The sequence below is a fragment of the Lipomyces arxii genome (assembly GCF_038497795.1).
Source record: "Lipomyces arxii strain Phaff 12-163 unplaced genomic scaffold V1512scaffold_1, whole genome shotgun sequence".
Taxonomy (NCBI): Eukaryota; Fungi; Ascomycota; class Lipomycetes; order Lipomycetales; family Lipomycetaceae; genus Lipomyces; species Lipomyces arxii.
Window position 1 is genome coordinate 894,756 of NW_027117700.1, and position 20,259 is coordinate 915,014.

Here is a 20,259-nt window from a genome sequence, read left to right on the forward strand (position 1 = left end):
GCGTCTGCTGAGTCAAAAGGCTGTGCGCCCAAAAGTACACAAGGGGGAGGCGTTTACTAGGTCGCGGCTGGAGAATTCGGATCTGATAACTTTACGTCAGTTGGTTCCACATGGCTTAACCAAAACCTTAAATTGTACTCAATTTCGTCCCTTGACGAGCATAGCGAAATTGGTTTGTTTTGAAAATTTTAAAAAGTAAAATTTGTATTTAAATAGTCAATTGTTAAATATTTAAAATTAAATTGGTTTTTGGTGACATAGTGACAGATGGCTGTAAGAGCCGAGACTGAAACAGGCTGTTCTAGACTGAACCTCAGATGATCGAGATTAGATCCAGACCTTACTTACCCGGCCTATTGTCTTCTAGCTTAGTTACGGTTTGCTCAGTAAAGTGTGACTTTTCAAATAAAAAAATCTAAAAGTATTGCACAAAGTCCAAAAATATGTTTATCTGATGCTCTAATTGCGCTGTCTATTGTAAACTGGTCTCTGGTCGTCGTACCAAAGTTCAGCCCGCACGGTTCTGGACTCCATCGCCTCAGCATAAACTTCATTTTCGAGATGGTTAACGTAAGAAAAAAACTTTAATCTTAGTGGCAGCTCAATGTCATCGATACATTTGACCTTGCCGTCTTTTCTCGTCGTTCCTTCATCAGATCTCTCTTCCCTTTTCCTTCCATTTTTCTTTCTCTGTACTCAGAAGTCATTTTGATTTGTGCTGACTGTATAGAGTAAAAGATTTTTTAGCGACTAACTGTCTGTGGTGTTACACATAAGCCAAGTCAGCTGATTTTTGTAAATTCTGCTATTCCGCTACATTTCGATACTGGCACCAAGGCGCGTTCAAAATCGTCTTTGCTGCTCAGACTGTATAAGTGTATCTAATATGGCTGTGACTCCGAGTAAGATTACATACGCGTGTTGATTTCTGTATGACTAACTATGAAGGAGTTTCTATCCAACCAGCCGGGGTCATGACGCAGACTGTCTCGGCAGCACCTTCGATTGCGCCGAGATTAAAAGTAGAAAGTCCGTCTGATGCATCGGGTGGTGTCAGTTGCATTCGTACATCCAAAGAATGGGTCTTGCCTCCACGACCAAAGGTCAGTACATTTAAAATTTAGGAAAGAATCGCCATATTGATTATTCATAGCCCGGCAGAAAACCTTCAACAGAAACTCCCCCTACAAAAAGAAAAGCACAAAATCGTGCTGCTCAACGGGCATTCAGAGAACGCCGAGCTGCTCGGGTTGTTGAATTAGAAGAGCGCTTACAGGAACTAGAGTCAGAAAAAGAGGAAAAAGAAGCAGATTTGACTACTACGCTTCAACGAATTTCAAGTGAAAACCAGCAGTTGAAGTCAGTTACAGAGGAGTTGAAGCAACAACTTGAGCTCTTCAAACAGTTTCAGGCTCAGCAGGCGGCTTTTGCTGCTGTTGCTGCCGCCACCGGTCAACAGATGCCGGGTATGCTTCAACCACAAACTGCACATCATCTCGTGTCGCCAGCGCCTTCGCCTGTGAATGAGCCTACATATAGTCAAGATATGCTCGATAGAGCGTTGGAAGAAAGGTTACCTGTGAACAAACCGTCGATATCACCGGCCTCAACGACTCACAGTGCTTCCACATCTCCTGCATCTTACCAATACCAATCCGCGTCTCCTTCGTCGGCATATCAAAGTGTTACTATCCGAAGACCTCTGAAGATCTCAAGGCAAAACTCAGTTGTGTCCCCTCAGACGACGGTTTCATCGCCGCACTCGGTCGCGTCGCCAATACTGTATAATGCACACAAGCCGCCATTTTCACATGCCGCCAATCCACCATCACCATTGCATAATGTGGAACGCGATGAGCACGAGAATGGGTCGAAGGAAGATTCAGGTGGATGTGGATTATGTAATCGGGACGGAAACTGTTTATGTAGCGACCTTGGAATTAAGACGGCTACTGATGTGTTTCCACGTGAGCAATCCCCTGAGCCAAATCCTGTTCGACCGAGTAAGCACATTCGTACAGATGTGGGTGATGATCTGGAGATGGATTTTACGCATGCGTTTCAGAGTGCACCACTTCCAAAATCTATGCCAGATGCTCAACAACACCAGTCAAGTGGAAAAAGCGTACAGATCAGACAACCTGAACGACAAAACGAGTATATTTATTCAAATGCAACCGATTTTACAACTGCTTTTTCAAGTCAATCAGACATGAAAACAAACGCGAGAGTGATTGATCCCTGTGGATTCTGCTCAAACGATACACCATGTATCTGTGCAGACGCAGCTGAGGCGGAGGCAAATGCCGATAATGATTTACAGAGCATGCAACATAGTTTAACTCATGACGATATGAGCACTACTTTACCCCCTCTTCGCAATGACCCGCATTCGACTGTTATTCAGCAATCAAATCAGAACAAGCTAATGGCGCTTCATCCCGAACCAATAAATGATGTTTCTGCCAGTGCAGTCAAAGCTCCACCTGGTTTTGCACCAGGTACCTGTGACATGTGTCAGCGAGATCCAATGCAGACATTATTTTGCACGTCGCTAGCCTCGAAAAAGTCGAGCGGTGGTGGATGCGGTAACTGTAGTCAACCTGGTGGTTGCTGCGGTGGCAGTGGCGGAAACTCTGCTTCTAAAGATGGTGCTTTTATCCCTTGCTCTGCGGCATATCAAACGTTGTCTCGGCATAAGGGTTTTAAGGCCGTTGAGCTACCGTCGCTGGTCGGAAAGTTAAGTACCAAGGGTGGCCAGGTCGAAGTCTCCAGTGTTGCCAGTGTTCTCAGAGAGCTAGACAGGAGGCTGTATAACTAAGGGTATTATGTGTAAATATTGTGAGTATGGGTGTCATAGCGTTCTTGCTCTTTTGTTGGGATTTATGTTTTTTGTTTGAAACTCTATGGGATATTGTTATCCATTTTTGGGGATAGAGTTATAATGATTTTATGCATATATATATATATATATATTTTTAATTTACTTTTTGACTTTATCTAACTCCGTGATCCTCACGATACATTGCAGTAAAGCAAGCTTTCCATCCGCTTCTTGGTCTTTGATGCTGGCTTTCAGCTCGCTCAGTAACTTTGTTTTGACTTTTGCGATTCGCGGCTCCAGTGAATAAAGATAAGGGTGATCCTGTGGCAGCTTGCTGACTGTGATTCTCATGTACATGAACTCGCCTGATAGGGACTTCAACTTTGATAATAATCTAGACGTCATTAGCACTCCACATTTTGAGTAAATCTTGCTTCTCTTACGATTCGTATGTGTCCTCTATTAAGATCGTCTCATCTGGTGTTTGAATATGTAAAGCAAGCTCAAGCTCTTGCAGTCTTTGCGTACAAAATATTAGTGATTGTCCCAAATTCTGACCGCACTGATTAGCTAGTAATAAGTAAATTAACTGGTGAGCTCACCTCCTTTTCCCGAAATTTTCGTTTCTTTATTAACAAATCATTCATCTCAGTCATGACTCCCTTGAGCCTTGTGGAGATTCCCTTGCCTTGTTAACTGTTGCCCAATTTACTGCAATGACTTCACTTACCTCAATTTCTCTTCGGAATCCAATAACGATCAGCTTGATATCTTCTGCCTTTCCAGCCCCACCACTGACTGACTTCCCGAGACCAATGAAGTCCGCATAGTCGCGATTGATTAACTCAACCAACTCTTTCTGTAACTGGCTTGACCATGAGGTCAGCTGAGAGTGCAAGTCTTCTAGTCTCTGGTACCGATGCTGTGCAACCAAAAACGCATCAGGATCAAACACTTCCGGTGTTGAAAACGCCGACCGCTGAATCGGCTTCGCAAACGGTAGCCCGTTGTCGTCGTAATCGGATTCATGCCCTTCGACGTCGTAAAGCGAATCGTCATAGTGCTCAGCTCCGTTCTTTAAATTTGTCATCGCTTGCGGCGATACATCCTCGGTCTGTAACGCCGTTCCTAAGCCATGCTGGCCGTTTATGGCAGTAAATGTAAACGGCTGTTGAGTGAAGTAGTCCACAGGACTGTTCTTGCTTGATGTCGACGACATGAATTCTGATCGACCCTAGAAACTCAATTAAAGCAGCAAACCTATACCAAATTAAATGCCTGTATTTTCCATCGGCTAAAATGGTGATCCACGACTACTCTCGAGGTTGCTATGTACCAAATTTTGCTGTAGTGCGACAGGCCCCGCCATATGCTGCCCTAGAGTTTATGAGCCGCACATGTCGACTGAGGTAAAAATCATAGCGACCAGGCACTAGCTGCTACAAATTTCTTCTCCACTCTGACTGCAAAGGTTGAACTTTACAGTCAAGTTTTTACTGTAACTGTTAAATGCTGTGAATTGTAAGTTATAGCTGATTGCCGCTAGGCCCTCACAGTGTTGCGAAGTAACTTGCCGACAAGACCACATCTTTTATACCGTATACGCTATATGTTTCACATATTGTGATATTACTGTTCAATTCTAGATCATCTATATAGTAATGCATCTATTGAAAGCCCGCGTTATGACACCAGTTCTACATCTCTAATGCCTTAAGCTACTCAATTCTAAACCGAGAGTCAACAGCTGCCAATTTCGCTTCGACGTCAACATCTTCCGATAGCAGCTCTAATAACTTTGCTACACCCTGCCCAGATGCGGGAGGCTTGTTGAGTAAAACATGAAAATGGTCTACTTCTGGGATGCTCTGCAAAGCCGCCCAGTTCTTGAACCATAAAACTTGATCTGGAGACATGTTTAGTTGAGCTCTAAATTTCGTATCCGAAAATGTTTGAAGTGCCTCGCGTCCTTCAGAAGAGACGTCTCCCAATTCTGCCTTTGGAATTGCGATTTTGGTCCAGACGACAACATGCACTATGCCATCTTCAAAGCCATATGGAAAGTCGTTAAGCAAAATCTTGTAATCATCTAACCGTGTCAGAGCATTTTCTAATTGGGCATATTACATTATGTCATACCTTTCAACTCAAACAACTTAGTGCCTTTTGCTTTTGCAAGAGTCGGATCCGGTCCCCATTTTAACCGCTCAGTCAAAACGTAGTTTGCAATAGATTGGTAATCTTTCACAATACCACCTTTCCAGCGCAAATACTTTCGTAAATCAGACGGCGTTCGACTTAGCAGTTCAAGTTGGTTGTTGGCTAGCCTCACGTTAATCATCAAACACAGCACTTGGCTTGACATACCAATGATATTTTTCAAATTGTCCCATGAAAACTTTGTGAATTCAGAGTCATCTTTCAGTACTTTCTCTGCATCAGTCGCTACAAGCAATTCTTTTGGAATTAGCGCGATCTCGTCTGCGTACAGACTCTGCGTGCTTCGCATCGTAAACTGTTCATCCCCATTGACTTCTGTTGTAGCGTCTAGAGCATCGCTAGCTGCCAAGACGTGCATTCCAAACTTGCTTTTATCAATCCAATTAAACCAAGCAGTAGCGTTTTGAAGTCCTTCTGCTAAAATATTAATTTCCCGGTGTTGTTTTGTACGCTGTATGAGCCGAGTACGCTCAGTGCGAACTGCATTCAAAGTTTGACTTAACCCTACACCGATGAGATAGACTCGGTGCACATTCAAGAGGTCGAGCAACAGGCCTTAGCCGACACTCTACTGCTAAAGAAGTGGTTATAATTATAGTAGGTAGTGCGCAAAATCTTCCTCTAGGTTTTAAAGAAAGTTCTTATGAGCAAAACTGTACTGCATTGACACGAACCAAAGCTTCGAGAAACTTCAAAACCAGCTCACTTTGATTCACTTGTTCTTGGGCGTTGGAAATAAAGCCTTTTTAATGCTTGTTCGTCGTAGGCTCGGTGATCGATTTTATCATATTATCAGTCCAAACGGTTTGTTTCATTTAAAAGGTCAAGATTGCACTTGCACAGACAATGAGAGCAGCTGGCTGGCTGGCTGGCTGGCGCGGATAAGCTCATTCACTGTGTACTGCTTTGGACTTGTTGAGAACTTACTTAATCTGTTGATTGATTGTCCGTTCAGTAACAGCAAGTCATATGAAGCATTTCGAGTACATTGAATGAGTCGCGGATATGGTATCAACCTGTGATGGCCAAATATACTGGTTGCGTTTAGGTCATTTTCTGTTCAATTCGACCGATATCTGTATTATAGAGTACTGTGTTTTCCTGTAGTGATCTGGTTTTTGAAGCTGCTGGGTGTAGTCTGTACTGTATGCTTGACTCTGTCCATCTATCACAAGGTCATTTTAGCACCAACTTTTAATATGATCAACTGTATGGTATACTGATCTATAGTTGTATTAAGTTTTTTACTACAAATCTAACCAGATTAAAGATAGCAAGTAGGGCTAAACCTTCGGATTGACAAGTATCTGCATCCATGCTGTGTACACCGAGAATGAATCAGTTGTCCAACTCGCTAGAGGATTAGCATTCTAAAACTAGAACGAACAGGAAAGGCAATACAGATCAACTTTTTTACTACACCGTTCACTGTTGAGAGCTGGCAGTATTACAGTGCTACAGCAGGATCTTACTTTTATGCATAACTTAATTAGTTGAACGGCACATGTGTTACTTCAATTTTTTAGTATAAATTGTTCCCTATCTTGATTTGTTGTTGACGTTGCGGAGGGCATTTTATATGTTTGATTTGTTCTTTACACCGATCGCGGCCTGCCGTTACACGAATTAATCCAGTGTTACACCAGACAAACTATGTTTGTTTACGGCACAGAAAGACGCGTCTCGGTGTCGAGTACGTGAATATTACGTTTATTTGATGGAACATCACGATGCGGAGTCGTGAAGAGGCAAATTACGAAAAAAGTGGCGGGCTAAGTGTGATTTTTGTGGGGGGTATATCTCGACGCATTTTGATTCGAACTGCTCTATTTATGCACCCGCATCAACACTCCCCGCCCACGAATATAAATACCCTCCTTCTCCCCCAGACTTTTTTTTTTCTCTTTCTTTCTCTTCCTTCCCCACACTACATACTTTCCCACATTTAATATGCATTTCAACTACTTCGATTTACATATGATCATATCATATTATGACACATATAATACAATACAAGTACGCTGAATGTTTACCTTCACGTCAGACAGTTTGCTAATGATACCTAGCACATATATACACCATGACATGCGTGCACCTTCTGTTAATGTCGTCGTATGTTCTCAATTGAAACTATTACTTTGAACACACACTACTTTGGTTCACGGCTGGCTAAATGATTGTCTACTATTTTGGGTTGTTTAGTGACGTTCTTTGCCAATGTCTGAATGGGATCACACTGCCGGCCTTTCGGTTACACAGAGACTGATTTACCTTTCACGGACCCTCAGCTGTCTTGCACGCAAGAACTTCTGACTTTGAACCGGGCCTAGTTTTGATCGGTATCGATATGTTACAGTGTCGGATGTCTAGATGACTTTGGTCTACTGGTCTAGCACGCTATGTACTTATCAATTAGTCTGCAGTATCAGATGTCTAGATGGCCTATGGTCTACTGGTCTGGTACTCTACTGCACTATGGCTTTGTGGTCTCATGATGATTGTGGTTAAGAATGGCGCTGAACGACTTATTGGATAAGAAAAGCATATTGCTATGGGCAGATATCATGACGATCAACCTTCAGTACGTTCTTTACCAGCATATAATACTAGAACTACCACGGTTAAGAATTGCCATGATGGACTGGACTTTGATATTCAAGCTATAAACGCTTTCTCGTGCTCTATTTTGACTTTTTTAATCTTTGTCCTTGATTTCTGAAAAATTACGACTGGACTGTCTGTTGTTACCAAAAGGATTTGTTGGCTGTGAACATTTTGAATAACTGTATAATAACGCGACACTCAATCTGGGAGACTTAAGTCGAGCGAAGTAGTGAACTGTTCTATAAGTTTTAACTGTCAGCTAAATATATAAGCCAGTTCAATGACATATAACCGACTGTAATATACGGCATAACATATCGTAAAAGTAACCATTTACAAACCGCCATAGTGAAGTAAACGGTAAATGTAGATAGTTTTTTGTTCAAGCGGCTTGCTTGACTACTGGTCACTAACTACAAGTAAGATTAATTACAACATGAGGGCACTGGCCAGATAAGCATTGCCATACCGTCTATGCAAAGTAACTTCTCCACAACACACCTTCCAAATCCTCGAGCTGCTCGGTTTCAAAAACTTTAGAGTCCACATGCCACGTATCTTGTCTCGTCTTTTTAAATTCTCCAAGCGCAGTCTTGACGCTGCGCCCAACCATACCTGGATCATTGGCTGCTTTCTTTGCCAGCGTGGTCAGCACGTCTGGAATCCATTTAGGCGGCGGTGACTGATACGGAAACGCTTGGACAAGAGCACTCAGACCCAAAACTGCCGCATGGCGATTCAAAATGGCAACGTTATATTCCGAATTTGAAGGTGACCTCAACTCGACGTCAAGCTTGACACTGCTAGCGCTCCTCGATCTGCCTGGCAAACGGTTATCTTGTAGCATCTTCGTAAACTGCTTTTGAAGTTTAATCACTATGGTGTTACGGAATGCTGTCGGAGAGCAACGAATCATTCCAGACAAAGTAGTCGCGGCAGTATCTCGAACTTCCAGCTGAGGATCCGACAGTAATCGGAACACGCAGTCAAACATAGATCGCCGGCTTGCATTGGACAACTGGAACAGTTGACGGAAGTAAAACACTTGGACAACAGCAAGAACCCGAAGACGCTGATGCCACGTATTTGATGTGGAAGCAATGTCTGCAATTCCTGAAATGATCTGTTGCAATAAATGAGGTGGGCAAGGTAAGTTGCCAAAATGCTTGAATATTGAAACGGCGAGTGGTGTTACCTCAGAGTCTTCCTTTATGTCAAGCAAGTTTAGCAACTCAGGCAAAATCAATTTAGGAAAGAATGGAATCAGTGCGGTACACGCAGGCGTTGAAAGCCAAAATTCAAACCAAATCATAACGGTTTTGCTGCCGTTAGTGTAAGACGACGTCTCCTGAAGGGGTTGCCGCTCGCTCCGCCACTGGGCAAGACGAGCAAACACCTTTTCAATCATCTCTGTTCTTTGATCAGTCATCGGGTATGCAATTAGACCGAGAGGACCAGCTTCATAATTAGCCTGCAATAATGTTGCAATGTCCTTGAACGACTCGTAATAGTGGCTCTTTGGAAATAAACTTAAGGTTCTGCCGATTTCCTCGCGAACACCTAAGTTTTGTAAGCTACTGCCTTACTTGAACAAGCACACAGTTCTACGTACCTTTGTAACTGTGATCGAGATTATTCAATAAATCGTCCATGATTGGTTGATACATCTGAAAGCTCCATGATGCACGGCTCAAGAAAGCTCTCATTAAAGCAATGCGGGAGCTTTCTTTGAATGCGGCATTCGATGTCGCGTCAATGCGAACACTTGTCAGTTTCTGAACTAATGGCCAAATACTTCTTGGATCCACAGAATTCTTATACATTAGCAAGGTATAGAAAGAACCTAATCTCGCCGTCTTACCGATAAATAGCCTACAAATCCAGTCCAGTACGGCAAATTTTCTGGAGTAAGCTCATCATCAATGACGCTGCTCAGAAGTTTCACAACAAATGTGTTTGCTTTCTCTCGATATTCAAGTGAAGTCGAATTGGACAGCATGCCAGCAAGCAACTCGGCCACGGCCCGATGATGATTTCTATCTTTGCCGTCACCGTACATCTCCATGATCTTCGTGGTAGCCTCTTCCCATGTCAGCGTTGTCCGCCCAGACGCCATCAGAGTAAATACGGTCATCGAGAACGTGGAGTATACGGCACGAAATGCATCTTGTTCTATTCTGGGTTCTTGCATCATATTATCACATAACTTGTTGAACCATTTCAAATCAACCTGAAGTGCAGATTGCATTAAAACATGATCATCATCCTCAGAAAATACAGGTGCGTGTGTTCCAGGAATTCGTGATTCAGCAAGAAAAGACTTGCCCCAAACTAGCCAGCCTGGTCTATCTTTCTGTACTTGATAATAAGGACTCTCTGGGTCATTTAGTGACGCCAAAAACTTATCGGTGAAGTGGGGGTCATCGCGGTCAACGGTAACAGTGATTGTATCCATGTCATAATAGTCACTTTGTATAAGACGTCTCGTGTCATTTCCACATTGAGCTCTAATGTAGCACAGATTTGTTAAACGAAGTGCACTCTGCACTAATAAAAACCGTAAATGTGGATGACTGTCTATTGAACCTTTAAAAAATATTTCACCTACTTCTGGACTAAATGTAGGAGTTAAAACTGAGAGGCTGCTCATTAACAATGTGGCAATAAGAAACATCATCCGCCAGTGTTGTTCCTCCTTATACTGGAGCACAAGATCTGCCTCAAACTTTTTGAGCGCCTCGCATCTCTCGTTCCAGACCTTGTCTCCCTTGGCAGAGCTATCTTTGATTCGTTGAGTATAATCTGTCTCTGGTCTTATTTGCGAAAGCGCCAACTCAAAATTATTGCTGTAATAAGCTGTTTTTGGTAGCAACCTAACCACAACCACAAATGACAGCAGGATAGATCGAGAGAGGTCATAAATTTCTGGCTTGTCAACCTTTGCAGCGTTGAGTAAAGCCATTGCCATGCTATTATAAATCCTACAATCTTTGGACGCAAAGCGAAAAATGCTGCGAATGTCTAAAACGCGCATTGCACCTTTTGCTCGATCATAATTCGTGTCTTTGATAGCAGTGTTCAACTCCTTGATCGCTCTTGATGCCACGAAAAAACGCGATCCAATCAGAACTTTAATTGTCGCTTCCAACGAATGCTGAGCTTGATGACGTGTGTCCGCATATTGTGAGACCGAGTCTTGCACTAAGTCAGCCAGCAAAACTTTGTCAAGTGCTGACATGTCACGCATCCCATTGTTATGCTTAATTCGTTGTAAATGGTAAATTGCTGCACGTCTGCTCATTAAATAGCGTGGATACTGCTTGCGCAAACCCGAAACCTTATAGATTCTGACATCCGAAAGATAGGAGCGAATTAATGTGTCTAGTAACCTAATACTGCGCTCACAGCCGACATCAATGAACCACACTCGATAGACCGAACAAAGAGAAACAAAAGAATGGACGTCGTCCTCGTGTTTTGCAGCCAGGTATTCATGTACCGAATGTAATGTCACACCGATTCTGTTGTGCAGCTCATGCATTTTATTAAACAGTTCACTGTTCTGGTTAGTGAAGTGGTAACCAGTTGGATACGTGAAGGTCTTTTTAATTGACGTCATTTCTTCGTCATCACCATTGCCCTCATCATCCCCCTCATCTTCCTCGTCAATAGCAATATCTTCACGAAATTGGATATCTCCAATTGAAGGTCCTTTTGCACCATCTGCATCAGAATCATCAGCCATTTCAATGTCACCATCGTGCTCTTCAGCAACTACAACCGGTGCCTCAGCTGACGATATCACCTTGGGGTCGTAAAGAATGGCGGATCCAGACACTAATAGTCGCAAGTAACTAAGTTCTCTAGTCATTTCCTCGGACCAGTCTTTGTTCGATTTATTGCCATCTTCCATCAGTCTTGTCATCACTGCAATTGAGTACTCAACGTTTTTCTCGAACAAATCTACCGCAAACTCGACCTCGTCTTCGTTGGGGATGTGCCACTCTATATCTAAGGAGTCATTTTGGGGGTCTAACTGACGACCCCAATCCGAAACATTGTAACTTCTCATTTTGAGCTCAGCTCCACTGACAAGCCTGCAATCAGCTGTGTAAATATTTGTGAGAGCATACATTGTGTGGTGCATCAGGTTTGATGTGTGCGCACTAGTCGCACCTCGGCATTTTTGTCGAAGATAGAAAATCAAGTCCGCAATCTGCGCCCGGTGTTTCGTAAGAACACGACCTGACGTCCATACTGACTTTCGAAACAAACTCAAATACCAAACTAATGCACGGTCTTTTGGTACTGTCTCCGACGACTTCGACATTCCGGCATGATTTTCATCAATCTCTTCTCGAATATTGCCGTCCAGCACGGTAAATAGCTTATTAAACGTACGCTCAGGCTTTGCTAACGACAAACATGACATAAGGTTTGCCATCGCATCTGTAGATTGGGGAATAACATGATCCGTGACAAAATCGGCAAACTTATCCAGCACAAGATCAAACAGGTCATCAGACAAAGACCCAAGAATAACGTTGAAAGCTGTCGGTATCATGTTGACAACACTCTGTTCTGGGGTAGCCCGGGAACGAGTACCAGCATCAGGCAAATTTTCTAATAAGGAAAAAACTCGGTCCATGAAAGATGTCATAAATTCGCCAAAAGAGGCAGTCGAAGATTTCAAAACAGCAATTTCGTCCTCTTCTGATAACGCTACCATTTGGCTAACATCTTCGCCTTCTTCCAATAAACTGATTGAATTTGTGATGTATTCCATGGCAAGACCTGGTCCGCTTCCTTCACTTAAGTCAACAAATGGAACGTACGCTGCGATACTCTGGATAAAAGCAAAGGTTTGGACTGTCTTTGACAGATCATTAGCATCAATTCCAGGCAGTGCAAGACCCAGCAGTGTAGTCACATGCAACCTGGATGGTTTATGTCTGATCAGTGTTTGCGAAAGTAGCGTGAGAGTCTTGAAAGATGTAATTGTTCGATGAGTTTCTACAAGACCTTGTAGTGATGGGTAGCTCTGGCGTAGTACAAGTGGAAGAACGATATCAGGTTCCAAAATTGCTAAACATTGAAGTGCCGCCTGTGAATGGCTAGCTGCTGTAGAACTCTTTGAATGAATGCCCATAAAAACTGCGTCCTTGAGGGTCAAAACAAATTCTCGTTTAAGTTCCGGTGTCAAACGACGCCTTTCGTCAACTTCAATTTCGCCGGATTGTTCTTGGTTCCATCTCAAAACAAACATATCGGCAAGAGACTGCACAAGCTGAGTTAGATTCTTCGTCCATGTGCCAGAATTTGACGGGTGGAAAAATGTCTCGACAGCCTGAAGCAAACCTTGCAATCCTCGTAATACACTATCGGGATTAACGAGGCTTTCTGGTGATAATGATGCCACAATCCAGCGAGCAATAGGTCTAGCGCAGCGGCTCCTCTTGCTATCTGACTTGGTCATAGGAGATGACAAATCAAATGAATTTAGATACGGTGATCCGGCTCTACCAACTGGAACTTCAACTAAGCGGAGTGCACAAGTAAACATCACGGCAGTCTGCTCCTTGGTAAAAATGCCAAAAGATGAAAACGGAATATGTGCTTGGCGCACGGTGGCTAACGAAAGGCGTGAGAGAATATCCATTACTTCTAAATCGTATTGCTGAGATCTTGTGAAAAGTGACCATATATGGAACAGCGCTAGTATGATGATCAGAATATATATAGTGGGTTTTTGAAGTAAACTCACAAGGTAACCAACTTTGCGGGTACAAATGCGCATGATTCTCGGGGATTGCATCAAACGGTAGAAGAGCATCAAGAATAGAGAGTACCTGATGAGCGGAACTCTGTCTAACAGTATTGTAAAAAGGTAATAATTCCTCGAGGAGTTCCGTCTGTGATTCGGGCGGAAAGAAGCGCTTAGCTACCAGCCCAATTTTGCTGAGGGTTTCGGGTTCTTTTTCGTAGCTTCGAGTACCATGACTCAAGGAATGAGGAAAAGCAATCTTTTTAAATTCTCTGAATAGTAGTTTCCAGTCTAAAGTCAACTGAGTAGGATCCAGAAGGGAACGCTTCTGAGCAAGTACAACAAAAGTAGATGCAAATCTGTCAGACGCTGAGATGGGCATTCCTTGAGCTAGTGCAATCTCATAATATATAGCTGCAAGTTTTGTTCGTGTGCTGACAGGCATGTCAAACTTCAGTTGTAGCCAGGATCTTAACTCTCTTGTCCAGTGCAACAGTGGAGCAATAGCCAATGATTCAGATGATAAAGCAACATAGAGATTTTCAGTAATATGATTCAAATGCTTAATTCTATCAGACTGATCTTCTGTAGTGAATGGGAGCAACGCAGCGTATGGGTACGTTCTGGGACGTGTACGAGCATCGTCTACTAAAGGCGAGTGCTGGTCTGAAATTGCGAAAGCATCATCGTCCAGTAATGGCACCATAGCTTTAATCAAGCCAGATTCCTGGATGTCGTCGTCCATAATATCAGGAATGCGTACAATAGTCTGTGCTGCCTACCGCACACTGCGTCGTTGAGATATATAAAGTTGATCTAACGGTACTGTTGGTAGGTATGCCCCGTACGGCTGATCTGAGCTGGCGTAAGCTCACCCGAGTCTACTTACAAATCGATGCTCACGTGAAGGCAACAGTCTAATGATCTGACTTATTACTATCAATACAGAAGGTGGAATCTCCATTATACGGATAATAATATTGACATCTTAATAATATATGCTTGCAATTAAGCAGCTGTGTCAGGAAGCTGACAGACTGTGAAAACTACAGCCCTTGGGTACAAAGTAAGCAATTTCAGACCGGCTTGCCAGATGACGCGTGGCGCAGGACGAGTACATTATTGTCTTCAACAGTAGAAATAAGGATTACTTATTCGAAGCTCTTCTGTCATGTTCTTATACAATAGCTCGAGCCAGTGTGTGGCTTCCTGATACCTTCTTCAAACTATCTTAATGAGCAACATTGACCTTTTACTACTCTGATTATTGGCAATACGCAAATCACCATGAGCAATTTATACCAAGCACATACGACCTCTGGCTATTGACAGGCCTTTATGCGTTATCCGCAAAGACTGGACTTCATATTTAGTTCGTTTCGGGCATGCGCACGTATTAGTATGGCATCGTTTAATTCAAACCTTTACGCCGCTGACTCTGATATTGTTGTTTAAATCGCACATATCCCATCTCGTACTGATATCAATGCCGTTCGCACTTAAAAGTCTTTCATCGTAAATGGGAAATTGAACGGCTGCTATTACGCGCTGCAGCCATCTGTTAATATCGAAATAATCTTGAACAGTGCTCTTGACCCAGCTAATTTAGAATCTTATGCTTAAACACTTTGAATTGCGTAACTTGTCTGTATGTCCGGAATTTTTTTTTTGTTATCGCGTGAAATGCCAACAAAAACGCGCTGTCTAGTTTGCGTCACGTGATGCGTTTCGATTGATGGCCATGCAAAGCTTGACATTTATGCAGAAAGTTCTCCCAACGCGCCCTGCTGGCCACTTCATGAGCTGACAGAGTAAGTCGGAAATTATTACCATCCCCATTCGACTTTCTACAATTTGAGGTCAAACCCCAGTTTTTTCAGATAAAAGAAGCCATTTGATTGGTCGTGGTATAACAGATGCTGAATATAAAGTTGTTGGCAACTGGCACCATCGCTTTCCTCGCTACTGTGGCGTCTTGCGCCTCTACTGTATGTTCTGAGCTCGAATATTCTGACTGACATGCCGCCAACAGGTCTAACCTTTTCTATAGCTTGCAGACGAAATTTCAGAATCGGCGTACGAAATTTCTGCAATTAACATAGCTAACAGTCAAAACTTACGACCATTATTGGACGATATTGTTACAACTGATTTCTTTCGTTACTACCGTCTTGATCTATTTGGGCGACCATGTCAGTTTTGGTCCGATGAGGGCATGTGTGGAAACAGAGCCTGTGCTGTCGACACTATAGACGACGAAGACAGTCTACCAGAGATTTGGAAATCGGAATATCTTGGCGAATTGTCGTATGGTTCAACATATGATTCTGACGAGCTGGAACAGAATGCCGACGTTGAAGAAAGCTGTGTACAAGATAGCGATCCTTCTGCGCCTATCATTCTAAGAGCTCAACCTCTTGATTATTGTGTCCCTGAGGACGAGTCTGAAGAAGCCGCTGGCGTTTATGTATCATTAATTGATAATCCAGAGCGTTATACTGGTTACATGGGTGCGCATGCGAACATGATCTGGCAGGCAATTTACACTGAAAATTGTTTTCCTGAAGACTCTGCACAAATTGTTGATCAGGTGGCGTCTTCAGGTGAGTCTTTAGGTAATGTTGTGAAGGAAAGAAACACTTGCATAGAAAAGCGAGTATTTTATAAATTGGTCTCTGGAATGCATGCGAGTGTGTCAACTCATTTGTGTAACGAATATCTGGATCCCGAGACGAATGAGTGGGGACCAAACCTTGCTCTGTTTATGTTTAAAGTCGGAAATTATCCAGATAGAATTGCCAATGTGTACTTCAATTATGCGTTGGTTGCAAAAGCGGTTGCAAAGCTTCGGAACTACATGGAAGATTTTACATTTTGCACAAATGCTCAAGGTTATGATGCTGAAACTAGAAACAAAATGCTTAGAATTGCTATTGAGGCAGATAAATCAATTCCTGATCTTGTGGACAGTAAGCGCATGTTTATTAACCAGCCTGAACTGAAAGAAGAGTTTCGAACACGATTCGTAAACGTGTCGCGTATTATGGACTGCACTGGATGTGACAAATGCAGATTGTGGGGCAAGTTACAAGTCACTGGCTATGCTACTGCTCTTAAGATTCTGTTTGATTTGCCCGATGACAAGATAGCTTCAGACATCCATTTGCGACGGATGGAAATGGTTGCGTTAATCAACACTTTCCACAGACTTTCGAAGTCTGTCACGAGCATAAATATGTTCAGAGAAATGCTTGCTCATCCAGATGGTCTTCCTAGCGATGATGAGCACGGCAAAATCTTCGAGCCTGAAAGTAAGGCAACCCAAGACCAAGACAATACTTCTCTCGGTCAAGTTTGGGACGAGGAATGGAATAACGTTTACGAAGCAGTAAAGTTTGTTGTAAGAAGTTATATCGAGTTACCACAAAACCTATGGCGGATAACGATTTACCATGCTGATCGGTTATGGACTCGATTTACTGGTCGGGATCGGTATGGACAAGTTACTTATACCAAATACTACAATGTCAAGGGAAAAGACGAGTTATGAGCTGTATATACTTACGATTTATGGGCATGGCATGTTAGACTTGTTAGACAAAAAAACTGCATTTTTGGAATATGGAATGAATCGATTATAAAGTAAAAGTAAAGGATAGACTGAACTGTCTGCCACATTGAAGTCATTCTAAAAAGTTTCCGTTGATATTGAACTGAACCGAAATATGTGTTCAACCGGTTTGATCTTGGGTTTCATGAGGCGGTGGACCGTATAGTATTTATTGATGACCGTGATGGCGAAGAGACAAGACAATACATACTTTGTAAAAGCACCCACGCTGTTTACAGTAATTGAAGGCTTTTCTAGTGAAGCTCAAGCAGGTTGTAGCTTTTTGAATCCGAGGTGTTCAGAATAACCACAGAGATGATGAACGCAGCAGTACACTCCAAATCAAGGTCAGCTGGTGTAAGCAACAGCGGAGCATCAACGCCGCAAGTTCAAGTGTGTCAGCGGTGTAGACTGCCTTTACATGTTCACGATAAAAAAGATTTTGACGAGTCGGCATTTGACAAAATGCTTTCAAGTAAGTCGCCTTATTTCCTATGGCCAGACTTTGTCTAATCTTTGGAACAGCTTCTGCGCCTGTAACTCCAGTTGAACCGAATTATGCGCCAGTTGAGCCGAATTATGCTGGTGATGCTACTCAGGATATGAATGGGCCAATTGCAGAGCGAAATGGAGTAGTTAAATCAATATTTGCCAATGGTGATTTGACTGGCACCGCTCGCCGTACAGTCACAAAGCGGCGACCATCAAGTTATTTGTCACAGGGCGATCGGCGAGAAGCGGGATCATTTATTCTTTTGACCGATTCACAGGTCGCCAATGCTCAGCCTTCGAAGGTGCAGATTGGGGGATATGAGTCTACGATCAGAGAGGCTGCTGGAACCGACAACACCGGAAACGGTGATGTAGACGACAACAACTCAGAAGACGAGAAATACTCACTATCGCAAAGATTTGAAACCTCAGACCGACTGTTTGATATTGTCACCTCAAAGGTAGATCTAGATCAGCCGATATGCTCAGAGTGTATGGAGACATTAGTGGATGATTTGAAGCAGCAATATCTCGAGTTCATCAGAGACCGGGACGCTTACGTGGAGTTTTTGAAGCAGGTCGAGAATGATAAGCCGACTGCCGAAGAACAGGCTGCTGCCGAAAAAGAGCTTGCAGAGATTGTGCGAAAACAGGAGCAAGTCATGGCTGAGTTACGAGAGAGTGAAGAGGAGAGAAAAAAAGTGGAGGCGGAGATTGAAGCATTGGAAAATCAATCAAAAGAGCTGTCTAAGGAAGAAGAACGATTCTGGATTACCAGAAACAATTTCTCGCAAGAACTGGAAGATTTTCTGAACGAGCGGGATGCGGTAAAGATGCAATTTCAACACGACAGTGAGCTGCTGGAGAAGTTGGAGAAAACAAATGTGTATTCAGATATTTTTGCGATTGAAGGTGGGCATGCAGCGGTTGACCGTATCATTGGTATTCCAGGCAAGCGATAAGAAATAAGTCAGCAGCCTGGCAATTCAGTTATTTGCCAAGTTGCGGTAAACCTATTTACTGAGCCGCGTGCTCAATCGGCGATACTAGTTAGCTTGAATGCGCGAGCGATGCAGCTATAATGCATCGAGCTTTATGGCCATAAGCTAATTCGTGCCGAAGTACAGCTACGAGGGCAATAGTATCATTTTCTTGTTGTACATATTTCAAACTTTTACGACATCCAAAATATGATTATATCGCACGCCTCTATGCAAATCATGTAGCATCGCACAATATACAAATTATGCAACCGCCCATGATGTGTCAGTCCCAGACAAAACCCATATAGATATCATACTGTTTTTAGCCAGTTACTCCACACCTTCGGCCCACATCATCAATTTTCGTGTCTGTTCCATGAATGTCAAAGCCAAAATAGTATGAGGACCGATACGCATCAAATGAGCAAAGAAACCCTTGTAAAGAGCCATTGGTCCCTCAATTGTCACTGTCTTAACAAAGCAGTCAATTACACCAGAATACAAATTTCCCCGCTGGTTGTACATTCGTGTCATCAACACATCCCAGGGATTCATGACGATACAAACACCTAGTCCACTGACAGCACTAGACATCAAGTGTTGTGTCGGTCCTTGCTCTACAAGACCCGACTTGTCTAATAAACCTTTAACATAATTATAAATTGGCAACTGTACACTGGATCCAGCACCAGTACGCAGCATGGCTGATGTGCATCCTCTATATAGTCCAAGTGTACCTTCGGCTCTGTAAATTGAACCCAAGCCATTGGCCAAACTAGTATAATGCGTCTGTGTGCCGACTTTGAAAACTGGAGAATAAGACTGCATACGGGTCTTTACTAAGAAAAACGGTGATCCGGCAATAGCTATACAAAGCAATGTTAGAATTAATTTTAAAACAGACTCGCAACAGATTTCTAACCTCCCATAACTCCACTTGCTGCACCAGCAAATACGTTAATTCCCAACGTCGACTTTTCTGGATCACCTAAAAGTCCTTCTGCTAATACCCTTCGCAAAGGCTCGTAAAATCCAAGACGGCAGCCATTTAGCCCAATTTGGTACACATACTTTGTTTTGTAAGCCTATTTTTACTTTCCTGGTGTAATTCCCAAGCCACTTACTGCCGCGCTTAGTCCTCGTTGCCAACCACGAAAGCCTTCATTCTTCAAGATCGTACGGAGAGCCTGAAACAAGCCTGTGTACACCTTTTTGACCTCTCCTTTACGATGCAATTCACCTTGCAGCTGCATTCTACCCATTCATTAGTATAGAACGGACCACACGCGACAAAGAACACCGTACCTAGTCTTTACAATCTCTATGGGATTCGTTATGGTCACGGCACCGCAGGCGGCAATGGCACCTGCCGTAAATCCGCCGGAGGTACTAAGCTGCTTTTTTTCTGGTGTAGTCATTACAACTTTATAAAATTTGCGTTGGTGGGGTTCTTCAAATCCCGACAAATTCCACTTTAAATATTTTCCGGCGTTAAATATATGCTCAATGTTTCGTAGAACACCACTTTGACAGCACTATACAGCAGTCAAATTCCCCGAAGATATACTCGGTCAGAGGTATAAACTACTTAAAAAGGCCAAACTGTCAGTGAGTGTTTTCTATTGAACGAATGTGGTTCTCCAGGTGTAGCGGGGAATGATTTTGGTGGATCTTGAGAATCCCGATTAAGCACCGACTCCGGCGCCGGTCGCGGCTATGAGCCTGCACAATACCCTTGCTATTGCTCAAATTCTACCCCTGC

General features: G+C 43.0%; 7 protein-coding genes across 7 annotated transcripts; 3 read left to right on the top strand and 4 right to left on the bottom strand.

Annotated features, from left to right (window-relative positions):
• The first annotated feature begins 630 nt into the window (after positions 1-630).
• On the top strand, positions 631-2,999 carry V1512DRAFT_256666 (uncharacterized protein). The gene is made up of 3 exons (XM_066915065.1): positions 631-902; positions 949-1,103; positions 1,154-2,999. Exons 1-3 carry the CDS (start codon positions 887-889, stop codon positions 2,819-2,821), a joined length of 1,839 nt encoding a protein of 612 aa, XP_066774342.1. The 5' UTR covers positions 631-886; the 3' UTR covers positions 2,822-2,999.
• On the bottom strand, positions 2,958-4,261 carry V1512DRAFT_273458 (oligomeric golgi complex component, COG2-domain-containing protein). The gene is made up of 4 exons (XM_066917727.1): positions 3,555-4,261; positions 3,427-3,507; positions 3,268-3,377; positions 2,958-3,218 (listed from the first exon to the last, which is right to left on the bottom strand). The coding sequence occupies exons 1-4, from the start codon at positions 4,041-4,043 to the stop codon at positions 2,984-2,986; spliced, it is 915 nt and encodes a 304-aa protein (XP_066774343.1). The 5' UTR covers positions 4,044-4,261; the 3' UTR covers positions 2,958-2,983.
• A 281-nt stretch (positions 4,262-4,542) lies between these two features.
• Positions 4,543-5,333, bottom strand: V1512DRAFT_269192 (uncharacterized protein; the record flags this gene model as incomplete). Its single annotated transcript, XM_066917564.1, has 3 exons — positions 4,543-4,913; positions 4,964-5,146; positions 5,192-5,333. 3 exons carry the CDS (start codon positions 5,331-5,333, stop codon positions 4,543-4,545), a joined length of 696 nt encoding a protein of 231 aa, XP_066774344.1.
• Positions 5,334-8,120: 2,787 nt separating this feature from the next.
• V1512DRAFT_250751 (uncharacterized protein) lies at positions 8,121-14,157 on the bottom strand (the record flags this gene model as incomplete). Its single annotated transcript, XM_066914665.1, has 4 exons — positions 8,121-9,208; positions 9,261-9,462; positions 9,510-13,363; positions 13,413-14,157. The coding sequence occupies 4 exons, from the start codon at positions 14,155-14,157 to the stop codon at positions 8,121-8,123; spliced, it is 5,889 nt and encodes a 1,962-aa protein (XP_066774345.1).
• Positions 14,158-15,198: 1,041 nt separating this feature from the next.
• V1512DRAFT_256677 (endoplasmic reticulum Oxidoreductin 1-domain-containing protein) lies at positions 15,199-17,131 on the top strand. Its single transcript, XM_066915066.1, has 2 exons — positions 15,199-15,400; positions 15,463-17,131. Exons 1-2 carry the CDS (start codon positions 15,329-15,331, stop codon positions 16,960-16,962), a joined length of 1,572 nt encoding a protein of 523 aa, XP_066774346.1. The 5' UTR covers positions 15,199-15,328; the 3' UTR covers positions 16,963-17,131.
• Positions 17,114-18,769, top strand: V1512DRAFT_256679 (autophagy protein Apg6-domain-containing protein). Its single transcript, XM_066915067.1, has 2 exons — positions 17,114-17,497; positions 17,548-18,769. Exons 1-2 carry the CDS (start codon positions 17,338-17,340, stop codon positions 18,474-18,476), a joined length of 1,089 nt encoding a protein of 362 aa, XP_066774347.1. The 5' UTR covers positions 17,114-17,337; the 3' UTR covers positions 18,477-18,769.
• V1512DRAFT_256681 (mitochondrial carrier domain-containing protein) lies at positions 18,660-20,165 on the bottom strand. Its single transcript, XM_066915068.1, has 4 exons — positions 19,803-20,165; positions 19,622-19,751; positions 19,420-19,567; positions 18,660-19,363 (listed from the first exon to the last, which is right to left on the bottom strand). Exons 1-4 carry the CDS (start codon positions 19,913-19,915, stop codon positions 18,828-18,830), a joined length of 927 nt encoding a protein of 308 aa, XP_066774348.1. The 5' UTR covers positions 19,916-20,165; the 3' UTR covers positions 18,660-18,827.
• Between the last annotated feature and the right edge of the window lie 94 nt (positions 20,166-20,259).